Source organism: Trichoderma breve, chromosome 2, assembly GCF_028502605.1.
Source record: "Trichoderma breve strain T069 chromosome 2, whole genome shotgun sequence".
Taxonomy (NCBI): domain Eukaryota; kingdom Fungi; phylum Ascomycota; class Sordariomycetes; order Hypocreales; family Hypocreaceae; genus Trichoderma; species Trichoderma breve.
In genome coordinates this window covers 1,617,186-1,631,454 of record NC_079233.1, presented here as the reverse complement: position 1 = coordinate 1,631,454, position 14,269 = coordinate 1,617,186, and the positions used below count along the sequence as shown (strand labels likewise).

The 14,269-nt window shown below is 48.2% G+C and overlaps 6 protein-coding genes across 6 annotated transcripts; 5 read left to right on the top strand and 1 right to left on the bottom strand.

Annotated features, from left to right (window-relative positions):
* Positions 1 to 693: 693 nt before the first annotated feature.
* Positions 694 to 1,716, top strand: T069G_02736 (uncharacterized protein; the record flags this gene model as incomplete). Its single annotated transcript, XM_056169946.1, has 1 exon — positions 694 to 1,716. One exon carries the CDS (start codon positions 694 to 696, stop codon positions 1,714 to 1,716), a length of 1,023 nt encoding a protein of 340 aa, XP_056030838.1.
* A 950-nt stretch (positions 1,717 to 2,666) lies between these two features.
* On the top strand, positions 2,667 to 7,102 carry T069G_02735 (ankyrin repeats (3 copies) domain-containing protein; the record flags this gene model as incomplete). The annotated part of the gene is made up of 6 exons (XM_056169945.1): positions 2,667 to 2,675; positions 2,757 to 3,197; positions 3,282 to 3,807; positions 3,873 to 4,677; positions 4,726 to 6,911; positions 7,011 to 7,102. 6 exons carry the CDS (start codon positions 2,667 to 2,669, stop codon positions 7,100 to 7,102), a joined length of 4,059 nt encoding a protein of 1,352 aa, XP_056030837.1.
* Positions 7,103 to 7,820: 718 nt separating this feature from the next.
* On the top strand, positions 7,821 to 9,158 carry T069G_02734 (glycosyl hydrolases family 18 domain-containing protein; the record flags this gene model as incomplete). Its single annotated transcript, XM_056169944.1, has 3 exons — positions 7,821 to 7,864; positions 7,950 to 8,051; positions 8,111 to 9,158. 3 exons carry the CDS (start codon positions 7,821 to 7,823, stop codon positions 9,156 to 9,158), a joined length of 1,194 nt encoding a protein of 397 aa, XP_056030836.1.
* Positions 9,159 to 9,632: 474 nt separating this feature from the next.
* Positions 9,633 to 11,305, top strand: T069G_02733 (snoRNA binding domain, fibrillarin domain-containing protein; the record flags this gene model as incomplete). The annotated part of the gene is made up of 3 exons (XM_056169943.1): positions 9,633 to 9,802; positions 9,871 to 10,993; positions 11,066 to 11,305. The coding sequence occupies 3 exons, from the start codon at positions 9,633 to 9,635 to the stop codon at positions 11,303 to 11,305; spliced, it is 1,533 nt and encodes a 510-aa protein (XP_056030835.1).
* Positions 11,306 to 12,315: 1,010 nt separating this feature from the next.
* T069G_02732 (ubiquitin family domain-containing protein) lies at positions 12,316 to 12,861 on the bottom strand (the record flags this gene model as incomplete). Its single annotated transcript, XM_056169942.1, has 2 exons — positions 12,316 to 12,402; positions 12,487 to 12,861. The coding sequence occupies 2 exons, from the start codon at positions 12,859 to 12,861 to the stop codon at positions 12,316 to 12,318; spliced, it is 462 nt and encodes a 153-aa protein (XP_056030834.1).
* Positions 12,862 to 13,498: 637 nt separating this feature from the next.
* Positions 13,499 to 14,262, top strand: T069G_02731 (ribosomal protein s26e domain-containing protein; the record flags this gene model as incomplete). The annotated part of the gene is made up of 4 exons (XM_056169941.1): positions 13,499 to 13,521; positions 13,681 to 13,808; positions 13,892 to 13,994; positions 14,160 to 14,262. 4 exons carry the CDS (start codon positions 13,499 to 13,501, stop codon positions 14,260 to 14,262), a joined length of 357 nt encoding a protein of 118 aa, XP_056030833.1.
* Between the last annotated feature and the right edge of the window lie 7 nt (positions 14,263 to 14,269).

Genomic DNA, 14,269 nt, shown 5'->3' with positions numbered 1-14,269 from the left:
CCTTGGTGCCTGACCATGTGCTATAGCCTACCTATGTTAACAAATATGTATGTGTGTGTGTATGTACTTGATGTACCTATTAGTCAAATCAGCAGCATCTACGGGGTAGATGTAGAGGCTACGCATCATGGCACACAGATCACGACTCTCGCAATACAGATCGATTTGCCGCGGATTTTGAGATGAGTCGAGAGCTCCAGATGAACTGAGCTGACAAGCTTAAACTGGAGGATATCTGAAACCCTGATTGTAACAATTGCATGCACAGCCGACTTTGCAGATGCTTTGTTAACACTTACACAACGTCATTGACGTATCTTTTCTTTGTCACAATTCATTTCCTTTGTTGTTCATGTTTAAGAAACCCTTTGTTCAACGAAGACTGTTACTAAATTTGGCACTGTTGACGTGGCCATGAAAGAAGAGCAGCCTGTCAGGGGCTTTGCAGTGGGACGGCCAAACGGGAATGCCTTTGGTCCAAACCGGGTTCTGAAGCCCACAATGGAATATAAAAGAGAGCAATATTCCCTTCCCTTTGTGTTGGAAGGCAGAGAGAAAGACAGCCAGTATTAAATCCCTCACTGCGCAATAACGGCTTACATATAAAGTACTTCTCTGTGCCTCTTTGTCTTCATCACTCTTCTCTCGATCCAAACTTCGGACAAGTAGCAACCTGTAACAGCCACCAGCGACATGGAAGCCATAAGCGGTGCCACTCAGCCGACTTGGTCTCCTGCGGACTATACTGTCGGCTGGATTTGCCTCCACCCCGAGGACCGTCTCGCCGCAACCAACTTTCTCGATAACCGGCACAAACCAAAATTTGTGTCTCGTCGTGACACTAACGTCTACGAATTAGGCAAGATTGGGGGCCATAATGTTGTTACGACATGCTTACCAGAGGGGGGTTTCGACGCATCGGGCGCAAGCGCCGCATTCGTTGCAATAGGCATGCTTGCCAGCTTTCCCAATATTAAAATCGGTCTGGTGACTGGTATCGGAGGCGCCGAGCCAAGTTCAAAGAACGATATAAAGCTTGGAGATGTTGTTGTTGGTGCCCCTCTCGATGTTACATGTAATGAGGGCGTTTCCCAGAACGAGCTTAGCGAGGAGATGCGAGAACAAAACTTCCAGAAGACGAGCTTTGCTGTCCAGTCATCGACACTTCTTCGGACTGCCGTCGATGGGCTCAAGGCGCATTATGAGACTGAAGGCCATCAGATTGAAGAAGCTATCAGCAGAGTCTTGAAGAATAGACCAAGGCTAAAGCGGCAGTATGGGCGACCACAGTCAATCGGCGATGAGTTATGTGAGTCTACAGTCAATCTCCCTTTACGCACTGAAGAACTCTGCTTCGCTTCCTGCGGAAACGATGTGTGGATGGTGGTATCGCGACCGGAAGAGACTCAAGTTGAGGATAAACCGGAAAAGACTCAAGTTGAGGATAAAATCAGTATTCATTATGGCTCACTTGTTCCGGGGGGCAGGGTAATGAAGGATGCCATCCTCCAAGATAAGCCAACTGGAGAAAATGATGTTCTATGCTCGGACACGGCAGTAGCTGGGTTAATGAAAGGCTTTCCCTGCTGTGTTATTCGCGGCATTTGCGATGATTCAGGTTCTGATAAGAAATGGCACGGCTACGCAGCAATGGCGGCGGCAGCAGTTGCAAAGGACCTCTTGAATGAGATTCCTCCATCAGGGAAGGAAGACTGAGGAAAGACTTACAGATGAGAAACAAAAAGGTTGGGAAGTAATATGCAAGGAGTCTAGATAGTAAGTATAGGCATGTAGATACCTTTCGCAGGTGCTAATCGCTTTAAATCATCACAAGCGGACAAGAGAGAGTTGATAAGCTTTTCTATGTTCAAAAGAATAAGGAATGTGAAGTCTACCAATGTGACTACAGGCACTTTGAGATTTCTCATTGTGCGCTTACATGCGAATTCGAATTTGCTGACCCAACTGCCCACTGTAGGAGCTGCAATCTCATGAGCAATTAGGCTTGAAGATGAACGCATACTGAAGCTGCTGCGAGGATACAGCGGCGCACTTGGAAATAATATCAGTAGTTAGCAATTGATAGCTACTTACACAATTAAGCTGCTTTTGTGCACTTAAGTATGGAACTTCGTCATTGATGACCTGAAAGATGCATTGAGTGGTAAATCGGACATCAGCTAGAGCCCGCCTTACACGGTCTTTGTTTTTTGAGCTCCAGGTATGGCATAATTGTCTTATTAGCTATTGAGTCGGCGCTGGATATCCAATGCTCGTTTGCATGAGTTCACAGTGTCATATCTTAATTAGAAGCATCAATATTAGACGTGAGTTGAGCCCTGAAGCGCGTGCTACGAGCGGGGTCTCCTTCACAGGGGTCCGTTTAATATTCCATGTGTATATCCCGGTTCTAAACCAGGCTTGGGTTGTATCTGATTGGCGTGGTCGTGATTGATTGGACTATCTCCAGCCGCCTGAATAATCCATTCTGCCTGATTTTGTCCTCTGGGATATGTAAATATAACGTATATAGGTAGTCAAATCAGCAATATTTAATTATGGAGGCTGCGCAGCCTTACAGGTAGTTCACGAATCTCAGACTCTGGTCAGTCAACTTCAATGATTAACAACAACCTTGACCATATTTACATGTACTCACTAACATCATGGAGGCTGTAAGTAGTGCCATATCTGACAAGAGTGGATATTGTACGACAAGTGGAACAAGAGTTTCGCTGATGCTGCTCCAAATTCAGAAGAATATAAATCGATCAATTGCCGATGGTCCTCGGAACCCCACGACTGGTGCTCTTATGCGAAAGTTGGATCATAAAGACTATATAATAGGTTGGATTTGCGCCCTTAGCACTGAATATGTTGCTGCGCAGGTGTCTCTCGACGAAAGGCATGAGGGGCCAGAATATGTGGCCCCAAATGACCATAATAATTATACTTTAGGCAGAGTTGGGAACCACAACGTCGTTATTGCTGTCTTACCGCAGGGGGAATACGGCATATCAAGCGCTACAGGCGTTGCAAAAGACATGCTCCATAGCTTTCCCAATATCAGAATCGGTCTGATGGTTGGCATAGGAGGTGGCGCGCCAAGTTCAAAGCATGATATACGACTTGGGGATATCGTTGTCAGTGCACCTCGCGATGGAATCGGAGGTGTTTTCCAATATGACTTCGGCAAGGCAATTCAAGGGGAGAGTTTTCACACAACGGGTTTTCTTAACCAGCCACCGACATTTCTTCGAACGGCAGTTAACGGTCTTCAGGCTGATTATGAGATTAACGGTCACCAGCTTGAGGAAGCTGTTAACAGTATCTTGGGGAAAATGCCAAGGTTAAGGAAGAAGTACGGACGACCGCAATCAAGCAGTGATAGGCTATATAAGTCTACAGTCATCCACCCTTCAGGCACCGAGGAAGATTGCATAAGTACCTGTGGAAACGATTCCTCGATGTTAAAACAGCGAATGGACCGCACTGAAGATGAGGATAACCCTGGCATCCATTACGGCTTGATCGCCTCCGGAAACCAGATAATGAAAGATGCCATTATCCGAGACAGGCTAATTAAAGAAAAAGACGTCTTATGCTTTGAGACGGAAGCGGCTGGATTGATGAACCAGTTTCCATGTTTAGTTATTCGCGGCATTTGTGATTATTCAGACTCTCACAAAAATAATAAGTGGCAAGGTTACGCGGCGATGACAGCGGCAGCATATACAAAGGATCTTTTATACAGGATCCCTCTGTATAAGATTGAGGCGGAGAAAAAGATTAGCGATGTGCTTTCAAGTCAGTCTGAACTAAAATATTGGATGGCTCCGCTAGACAAATACTGATCTGTTGTGTGATGGCAGTCGTTCAGGAAGGAGTTGATAAGCTTGTCACTATTCAACAAAACAAGGATAACCAGGAAATCATCGAGTGGCTTACACCAATTGACTATGCCCCTCAACAAAGGGACTATATGAATATCCGGCAGCCAGATACACTTCACTGGTTCCTAAACTCAGAGGAGTACCAGACTTGGATCGGGTCTGACAAGCATACATTATTTTGTCCAGGTGTCCCTGGAGCTGGGAAGACAATCATGACCGCAGCGGTTATCAACGACTTGTTTACCAGATACAAGGATGATACCGAAATAGGCATTTCATATTTATTTTGCGACTACCGAAAACATAACGAACAGAAAGCAGAAGACCTAGTGGCAAACCTGCTGAAACAGCTTACTCAAAGACGCGATGTGATACCGGACTGCATACAAGAATTGTATGCGGAATGCGAGAAGAATCCGAAACGACCATCCCTTGGCGAGTTATCGGAAGCTATGCGATCAGTTTGCCTCCTTTACTCCAAAGTCTTCATCGTAATAGACGCACTGGATGAATGTCAAATTGCAGATGGCTGCCGCAAATATCTTTTATCTACACTTTTCAAACTTCAAGAAGAAACCAATACAAACTTTTTTGCGACTTCACGAAATATCCCAGAAATTTTAGAGGCATTCAAACAAAGCAGTTTCTTAGAAATAAGTGCCAAAGATGAAGATGTGCAAAAATACCTGGCCAGGAACATGGGACGGTTACCGTCGTTTGTGCTACGCAGCCTCGAGTTGCAAAAGGAAATCAACACTATCATATCCGATATTGCTAGTGGAATGTGAGTTAACGAATGGTTAGATTGGGCTGTGGACCTAACTATCTTCAGGTTCCTCATTGTGCGTTTGCATGTTGATGCACTGGCCCAACTGCCCACTATAGGGCATGTCAAACAAGCGCTGCGAAACTTGCCCGAAAAGCTGGATGTGATATACGAACGAGCAATGGAAAGAATTGAGACCCAAGGCGATGCCGTACAAAAGTTGGCCAAAAAGGTTTTATCCTGGCTCATTTACGCCAGAAGAGTGCTCTCCGCAGCCGAGCTTCGGCATGCGGTAGCAATTGAGCCAAAGACACAACAACTCAATGAGGAGTTCATCCCAGATAAGGAAATCTTAGGTTCTATCTGTGCAGGCCTGGTCACCTTCGATGCTGAGAGTGATGCCGTACGGTTGGCACATTATACCATGCAAGAATACTTTGAGCGAGACGGGAAACATTGGTTTCAAGACGCAGAAGCCCATATTGCAACAGCTTGCATAACTTACATCTCCTTTGACGTTTTTGAGGATTCTAGGGCCGATATCCAGCAACGCAAGCGAGAATTTGCGCTATATCAATACGCCGTCGGATTCTTCGGGAAACATGCCCGCGCGGTCCCAGAGACGATGCAACCGAGGCAGCTGATACTAGATTTTCTGGGCAATCGCAACAAGATAGACTCCGCCAGCGAGATGATAGAGGCTCCTCCAGTTGCAAAAGCCATTCATCTCGCAGCTTATTTTGGGCTAGAAAGCATAATTGCACACTTCTTAGAAAATGAACACGACACGAATGCCAGGGAATTCCTAGCTAATACGCTCCATTGGGCTGTTGAAGGGGACTGTACGGGTGCGATGAAGCTGCTGATCGACCACGGTGCTGAAATCGATCAACAGGATATCCATAGTCGAACACCACTCCTCCGCGCATGCTATGGCGGCAAGAAGGACGCTGTGAAGTTGCTGCTAGAGAACGGTGCCGATGTTGAATGTGCCGATAAGTATGAGACGTCGGCACTTGAGATAGCAGTCCGAGACGAAAGAGAAGGCATCGTTAAGCTGCTGCTAGAAAATGGCGCTGATGCTAACTCTATGTTTGACAACGAGCCGATGCTTTACACCCCTATCATTCGCAACCAAGAGGGCATTGTCAAACTACTGTTAGAACATGGTGCTGGTGCTAACACTATGCTTGACGAAGAGCCGATGCTTTATAAAGCTGTCTCGAGGGCCTATAAGGGCATTGTCAAACTACTATTAGAACATGGCGCTGATGCTAACACTATGTTTGGCGACGAGCCGATGCTTCACGTCGCTATCTTTCACAACTATGAGGGCATTATCAAACTTCTTTTAGAGCATGGCGCTGATGTTAACTCTATGTTTAACGACGAGCCGATGCTTGAAATCGCTATCCGTGGCGAATATGAAGGCATTATTAAACTTCTTTTAGAGTATGGCGCTGATACTAGCTCTACATTTGATAATGAGACAATGCTTCACAAGGCCATCGTTTGCGAAGAGCAAGGCATTGTTAGGCTTTTTTTAAAGCATGGTACTGATGCTAACTCTACAGTTGATACCAGGACGATGCTTCACATGGCTATCGATGACGAATTTGAAGGCATTGTTAGGCTATTGCTAGAGAATGGTGCAGATGCTAACCTTCCTAGTGAGGGCATCTTGCCATTACATGCGGCCCTCATGACCAAAAATGAAACCATCATCAGGCTGTTGCTAGAGCATGGAGCAGACGTTAACCTTGCTGTTGACGGTAACTCACCATTGGCTATAGCCATACTTCGCACAGATGAAGATATTATCAGGCGGCTGCTAGAGCATGGAGCAGACGTTAATATTGTTGTTGACGGCGACTCGCCATTGGCTACACCCATATTCTATGGGGATGAAAGCATCGTCAAGCTGTTGTTAGAGAATGGCGCGGACGCTAACTATGTGGATAGTTACGGCAGATCATTACTAACGATAGCCATAAACGGTGTGAATGAGGGCATCGTCAGGCTGTTGTTAGAGAATGGAGCTGACGTTAATATGGTTGTTAACGGTAGCTCAGTATTGGCTGGATCTATACGTCGTGGAAATGAAAACATAGTCAGGCTATTGCTAGAGAATGGCGCGGACGTTGACTATGTGGATGATTCTGGGGATTCGCTACTAATGGTAGCCATACTTGGCGGAAAAGAAAGCATCGTCAGGTTGTTGCTGGAGAATGGCGCGGGTGCTGGCTTAGTTGGTAATGATAACTCGCCACTGCGTTTAGCCGCGCTTAACAAAAATGAAGGCATCGTCAGACTATTGCTAGAGAACGGCGTGAGTGCTGGCTTTGAAACAGCGCTCTTCTTCGCAAATATGGACGGAAATGAGGATATGGTCAAGCTACTGCGAGAATACGGCGGCAAAGTTGGATATGATGTCGGAAGTTAAGCATCGATAGTTACTCAATTAAGCTGCTTTTGTGCAACTAAGTATAGAACTTCATCGTTGATTATTTGAAAGATGCATTGAGTGGTAAATCGGACATCAGTTAGATCCCGCTTGCCCGCCTTACAGCTGGGATGAACTGCATGTGCCTCATTTCCATGCGCAGCTACAGTCGCAGGGCTATGTAATCAATTGGCCAAAAACCTCATTGAGATTCCTCCAGTCACATGTTGTCCAAACGAAGCTCAAGGGTGAACAATTGGCTACTACTCCGTACGTGTATGTGGGCTTGCTGGAGATGTGAGCTGTCGCATGAGGCGGTGCTGGCCAGTGAGCGGATGCAAAGTGGAGGCTGGGGCGAAAGCCACGACAGCATCTGAGACCGCCATTGAGCTGATCGAATCACTGACGCGAAGCTACTGGACGGCCAAGGATTTACACACAAGCTACTGTATTCATCTCGTAAACAAAGAGAGACAAAACAACAACAAGGGATTGGGATTTGTAACTTGTTGTCGCTTATAAAGAAGTATAAAAGGGCGGGCGCTGCATCGACAAAGCTCCCGCACTCACATTCAACACGGCTTCTTCTTCTACAGGGTATCAGCAACCATTTCGTCATCGGACCATAGCACTCCCCAAATACCTCACTCTTCTCGCTGGTCTGGCCCTGCTCTTATCCCTCATTCCCATCATTAATTTTTCTACATCTCAAACAAACATGTCGGGAGACGGCTATCGTTCAGTCGCCTATTTTGTCAACTGGTACGTATCACATCTCGATATAAATCCGTCAACCCCCCAGCATTTACACACATGCACCGGCTGACACGGCTTCTCCGAAATAAAGGGCCATCTATGCTAGAAAGCATCGCCCCCAAGATCTTCCCGTTGATAAACTTACTCATATCCTCTATGCCTTTGCCAATGTCCGCCAAGATAGCGGGGAAGTGTATGTCTTGAACCTCTGTTACCCCCCTTTCGTGATTATAGCGCGCTAAGTAATGATAGACACATGACGGATGGCTGGGCGGACACAGACATTCATTGGGAGGGCGACTCGTGGAATGACACGGGAAATAACATGTATGGCTGCCTCAAGCAGCTGAATCTTCTCAAGAAGCGCAATCGCAACCTCAAGGTTTTGCTGTCCATTGGCGGTTGGACGTACAGCGGCAACTTCAAGGGTCCGGCTAGTACTCAGCAGGGTCGTGAGACATTCGCCAAATCCAGTCTCGAACTGCTCAAAAACTTGGGTTTCGATGGACTCGATATCGATTGGGAGTATCCTCAGAATGCGGACGAGGCTAGGAATTTCGTCGAGCTTCTCGCCACCGTGCGCAGAGAGCTTGACGCCTACTCTGCCACCCTTCCAAACTACAGCCACTTTGAACTGACTGTTGCTTGTCCCGCCGGAGCCACGCACTTCCAGAAGCTTGATGTCCCAGGAATGGACCGATATCTTGATTTCTGGAACTTGATGGCTTACGACTATGCGGGGTCTTGGGACCAGACGAGCGGCCATCAGGCGAACCTCCATCCGTCACTTGACAACCCTACGTCTACTCCCTTTTCTACCGATGCCGCCATCGACTTCTATACCAGGAGTGGTGTAGCACCCAGCAAGATTGTGCTCGGAATGCCCATCTATGGTCGTGCATTTGAGAATACCGATGGCCCTGGCAGGCCTTACAATGGTATTGGTGAGGGGTCGTGGGAGAATGGCATCTTTGACTACAAGGTTCTCCCTCACCCAGGCTCTCAAGAAATTTGGGATCAAAAAACAGGCGCCAGCTACAGCTATAACCCACAAACAAGGAAGCTTGTCTCCTACGACACCCCTCAAGCTAGTAGAGCCAAGGCTGGGTATATCAAGGAGTGGGGTCTTGGAGGTGGCATGTGGTGGGAGAGCAGCGGAGACAAGGAGGGCACTGACAGCTTGATCGGTATTGTGGTGAATGAGTTTGGAGGCCCTGGGGCGTTGCAGAGGAAGGATAACTGCATCGACTATCCGCAGTCGAAATACGACAATCTGAAGAACGGATTCCCAAACAATTGAGGAGAGGATCAAAATGCACAATTCAAGCAGGTAGAACGAACGAGAACATGATATGACACTGACATATAAATAAATCAGCGTAAGTAGAAGATGAATAAAAAAGAATGATTTGAAAGTGATCATATACGCACGCATCTCACTTTGATATCAGTTAGACATGAGATTCATGCATGTGCAACCACACTGATCGCATTCTGAAGCGAATTCGAGGTACAAGGCCAAAGTACCAGCAAAATGTGCCCCACTATGCGCCCACGTGACTCCTCCCACATCGCTGTTCCTGCCGGCTGCAAAATCCAATTGGTCCGTGCGCTAAGCTCAAAGCTACCAGAAAAATTTCGTCGACCAAAAAAAAAAGTTTGGATGCGAAGATCTTGGAAAAAAACTCCAACTCGAGGCAACCAATTGCAATCACCGCGTCTCTCTTCCACCTCTGTTCCTCAATCTAACGGCGTCGCCCGGGAAGAGATTACAATGGCGCACGTCGATTACGTCCTTTTCGAAGCCGCCCTGGGCTATGCCCTCTTCAACGTGGTGCACCAGGCCGATGCTGTTGGCGCCAAGTTGAAGGAGGTGCAGACTGCAGTCAACGAGTTGCCCAAGTTTAGCAAGATGGTCAATCTCGTCAACTTCACTCCCTTCAGGTAATTCACTATCCTTGTCCCTACGTGACTGCGATTGAGGCGAAAGGAGACTGATGCGGGTGCAAAAGTGGTCACATTGAGGCCCTCGAGAACGTCAACCTGATTTCTGAGGGTATCGTTTCCGACCAGCTCAAGTCGGTTCTTGAGCTCAATCTCCCTCAGACGAGCGGAAAGAAGAGCAAGATCACTCTTGGTGTTGCCGAAAAGAACCTAGGCAGCGCCATCAAGGCCCAGTTCCCTGGCCTATCCATCGAGACGATCGAAACCTCCGTGGTTGTTGCCGAACTTATCCGTGGCATTCGTCTACACGCTGAGAAGCTCCTCAAGGGTCTCCAGTCTGGTGACCTCAGCAAGGCCTCCCTGGGTCTGGCTCACGCCTACTCCCGTGCCAAGGTCAAGTTCAACGTCACCCGCAATGACAACCACATCATCCAGGCTATTGCCACTGTCGACTTCCAGGACAAGGGTGTCAACGGCTTCTTCATGCGCCTTCGCGAATGGTACGGCTCTCACTTCCCTGAGCTCCAGAGATTTACCTCAGACAACTACACCTACGCTCAGCTTGTCGGCGTCATTGGAAACAAGAAGACTCTCACTGATGAGAAGCTGCACGATATCGCCGCTATCCTTGGTGAGGACGGTGAGAAGGCCCAGGCCATCATCGATGCCGCCAAGGTCTCCATGGGATATGATCTTGCCGGCACTGATTTCGAGATCATCGATCAGCTCTCTCGCCTTGTCATCAAGCAGGCTGATAACCGTCGCAACACCTCTACTTACCTTGACGAGAAGCTTGACCAGGTCGCACCCAACCTGAAGGCTCTGCTCGGATCCAGCGTTGCTGCCCGCCTCATCTCTCATGCTGGTTCTCTTACCAGCTTGGCCAAGCTGCCTTCATCGACCCTGCAGATTCTTGGTGCTGAGAAGGCCCTTTTCCGTGCTCTCAAGACTAAGGGCAACACTCCCAAGTTCGGTCTCCTGTTCCACGCTGGTGCTATTGCCAAGGCCAGCAAGCAGAACAAGGGTCGTATGTCTCGCTGTGTCGCCAACAAGGCTTCCATGGCTTCTCGTATCGATGTCTTCTCTGCCGAGCCTTCCACCCGGTTCGGAGATGCCTTCAAGCAGCAAGTGGATGAGCGTCTGGAATTTTACGCCACTGGCAAGCGCCCCACAAAGAACTCTGATGTTATCGTACGTTTACACTTCTCTTCTCATCTGTTACTCCTCTCTTGCCATGTTGAGCATGAACTAACTTTGATCTAGAAATCCGTCATGGAGTCTCTCGGAGATGCCGGTGAGACCTTTGATGAGGATATGATTGATGCCCCTGATGCTGCCGCCTCCAAGAAGGAGAAGAAGGACAAGAAGAAGGACAAGAAGGACAAGAAGGAAAAGAAGGAAAAGAAGCGCAAGCACGAGGAGGACGAGGATGTTCCCATGACCAACGCCGCTGACGGTGAGAAGAAAAAGAAGAAGAAGAAGTCCAAGTCCAAGGATGAGTAGATCTCCTCCAAGTCGGATGCTTCGACTGATTAAACTCCACCGAGGTGGGCTCAACCAGAGGTTGGGGTTGAGGTAATGGGAAAGTATGGGGACGGTGCCTTGGCTTGCGACAAGGGCGATATGAAGAAGAGCGACGAGAAACTCAGCAACAAGAAGAAGCTGAGTGCCATGCTTGCCAACGAACGCTCTACCAATGTCGACCAGGATTCAGAGGAACACTCGGAGCCCAAGCCCACGAAGGACAAGAGCAACGAGATCCAACAGGAGCAAGTCGTCTGAGGCTGAGTAGGTTGAGTAGCATTGGGAGGCCGGCTCTGGCCCGGGGTGGTATCTGCACTTCACTTTGAGGGAGTTGTAAAGGAATCTGGAAACGGCGTTCAAGGAAGCTTTGCTATGATAATTTGTACATATGAAGGGATGCATACCCGATCTTGACGTTGCAATGTCGATTTAACCTAGGTGGTTGGCATAGGCACGATTGAATTGAAGTTCTGCAAATTACAAAACTGGCCATTTCGTGAACATTACAAAGTTGGCCATTTCGCGGGGCATCTTGAGTGTGCAAGCATCATACTGGAATTGGTGATGTACATACAGTAGTATGGGGTTGATACCAGACAACCGACCCTAAGGTACTCTCGGTTAAAGTGGATCAAGGATACTTTTGGATCGCGCAAAAAAAGAAAAAAGAAAATTATTACATGCAGTACCTTGATAACCTCATGGGGTCTTTATCAGCCTATCAGAATTACTCTAGCTTTACTTTGTACAGACAGACATCACATTGTCATAAAGACGGCACAGGTAATTGATCCCGCAATCATTGCACATTGTCACATGAACTACAGTTTCCGAAAACTCCAAACGTGTCTCAAATCAAGCATTCATTACCAGAAGCCGCCGGATGTGCTCTCTAATGCTACATCAACGCCTTTGTGTGTTATGGCAGTCCCATGGCTCCAGCTGTCCAATCCACAATAAATTTTTTCCCTTTTTGAAAGTTTTGTCGTTTACTGCTTGTCGAAGACGTAGGTCAGGTGGCAACGACCACAGTATTGACGGTCAGGCATGGCAGCCATGAAGACACCAGCACCGCACTGGATAGCAAAATCGTATTAGTCTGCTGTTTTGCCACACAGGGTTTGGAATCATTTGGAATCATTGCTGGGGATTGAACTCACAGTCTCGCTGGGGCACTCGCGGCGGAGACGCTCGATGTTACCATCGTTGCTGACCTTGTAGTACTTGAGGACAGCCAACTTGGTCTTCTTGCGCTTGTGCTTGATCTTCTTGGGGGTGGTGTAGACCTTCTTCTTTCTCTTCTTGGCACCACCACGCAGGCGCAGGACCAGGTGGAGGGTAGACTCCTTCTGGATGTTGTAGTCGGAGAGGGTTCGGCCATCCTCCAGCTGCTTACCAGCGAAGATCAATCGCTGCTGGTCCGGGGGAATGCCCTCCTTGTCCTGGATCTTGGACTTGACATTGTCGATGGTGTCGGAAGACTCCACCTCAAGGGTGATCGTCTTCCCCGTGAGGGTCTTGACGAAAATCTGCATCTTGCCTAACTGGAAGGGTTAGATTTGTTTGCCCAGCATACATTGCCTGCGTGAGTTGAGGTTGGGGAGAAGAAGGCGAGAATTGTCGTTGTTGCAAATTTCTTCGCGACAACGAGCAATCTCGGAATTTGGGAAAATAGAGCTCCGGGGAAACAAAGGAATGTTCAATATTCAAGAGGGAGACATCAACGATGATTCCCTCATGAAGCTCCCGGAGCTCATGGAGGGCAGATAGAAATGCAGCATCTTTCAGACATACCTCGACAATAGACCTATTGCCGTCCTAAGCAATCTTCAGATGTTGCGGATGATGAGGGAGCAGTACATTTCCATGGTGTGGCGCGCCAGAAAATTCACCTCCGGCGGGCACCCGCAAACGAGGTCACATGACCTAGGGTTTCCGCAATGGCTGCCCTGCCCCTCGCGAAATTTGGCAGCAAAATACCCGATTGTGCACAGTGGAGGCACTAAAACTTGGGCCTGTGGCAATTGGATGTGGAATACTTTCGCGAAAGCCCTAGCCGATCAGCGAGTTTCTTTTTGACAAGCACCAATTCCAGTACGTGAGCTGAACTCCTTTCTCTTTCCTTTTCTCTTCTGCGTGAGAATCTAACAGTTCAATCCAGACACCGTCAAAATGGTCAAGAAGAGAAAGAACAAGTATGCATCGCCCTTCTATCCGCTGCCTCTGTCATTTGGCATTCATCAGCCATGCTGCTTTCACACGATGTCCCCCGTCAATAGCAGCTTTTCGTGATGGATGACGATGGAGAAAAATCATATCTGATACCTCGAGACATGATGCTAACATGACAACAGCGGCCGCAACAAGAAGGGCCGCGGCCACACCAAGCCCATCCGCTGCAGCAACTGCTCGCGATGCACTCCCAAGGATAAGGCGATCAAGCGCTTCACCATCCGCAACATGGTCGAGTCTGCTGCCATCCGTATGTCAAACCGTCTCCCTGAGAATCGAGATTCTCAAAAGCAACTTCAGTCTGAGATTGGCTTCGCTAACTGATATCTGCAGGTGATATCTCCGATGCCTCTGTCTTCGCCGAGTACACTGTCCCCAAGATGTACCTGAAGCTGCAGTACTGCGTCTCTTGCGCTATCCACGGCAAGATTGTCCGGTACGTTGCCTCCCCTGGGAGTGTTACAACTGCGCCTTTCCGGCGTATGTGCTTCAGATGAGCCTTGGTTGTACTTTGGGACGTTCATATACGTCCCAGCTCTCGAACATATATCCCTCCCCCGTCCCCCTAAAGGTACGTTTGACGCTGACAGAATATAAATAGTGTCCGATCTCGCGTGGGCCGCCGTAACAGGGCTCCCCCCCCTCGTGTCCGCTACAACAAGGACGGCAAGAAGATCACCCCTACCGCTGCCCCCAAGGTTTAAAAATGGG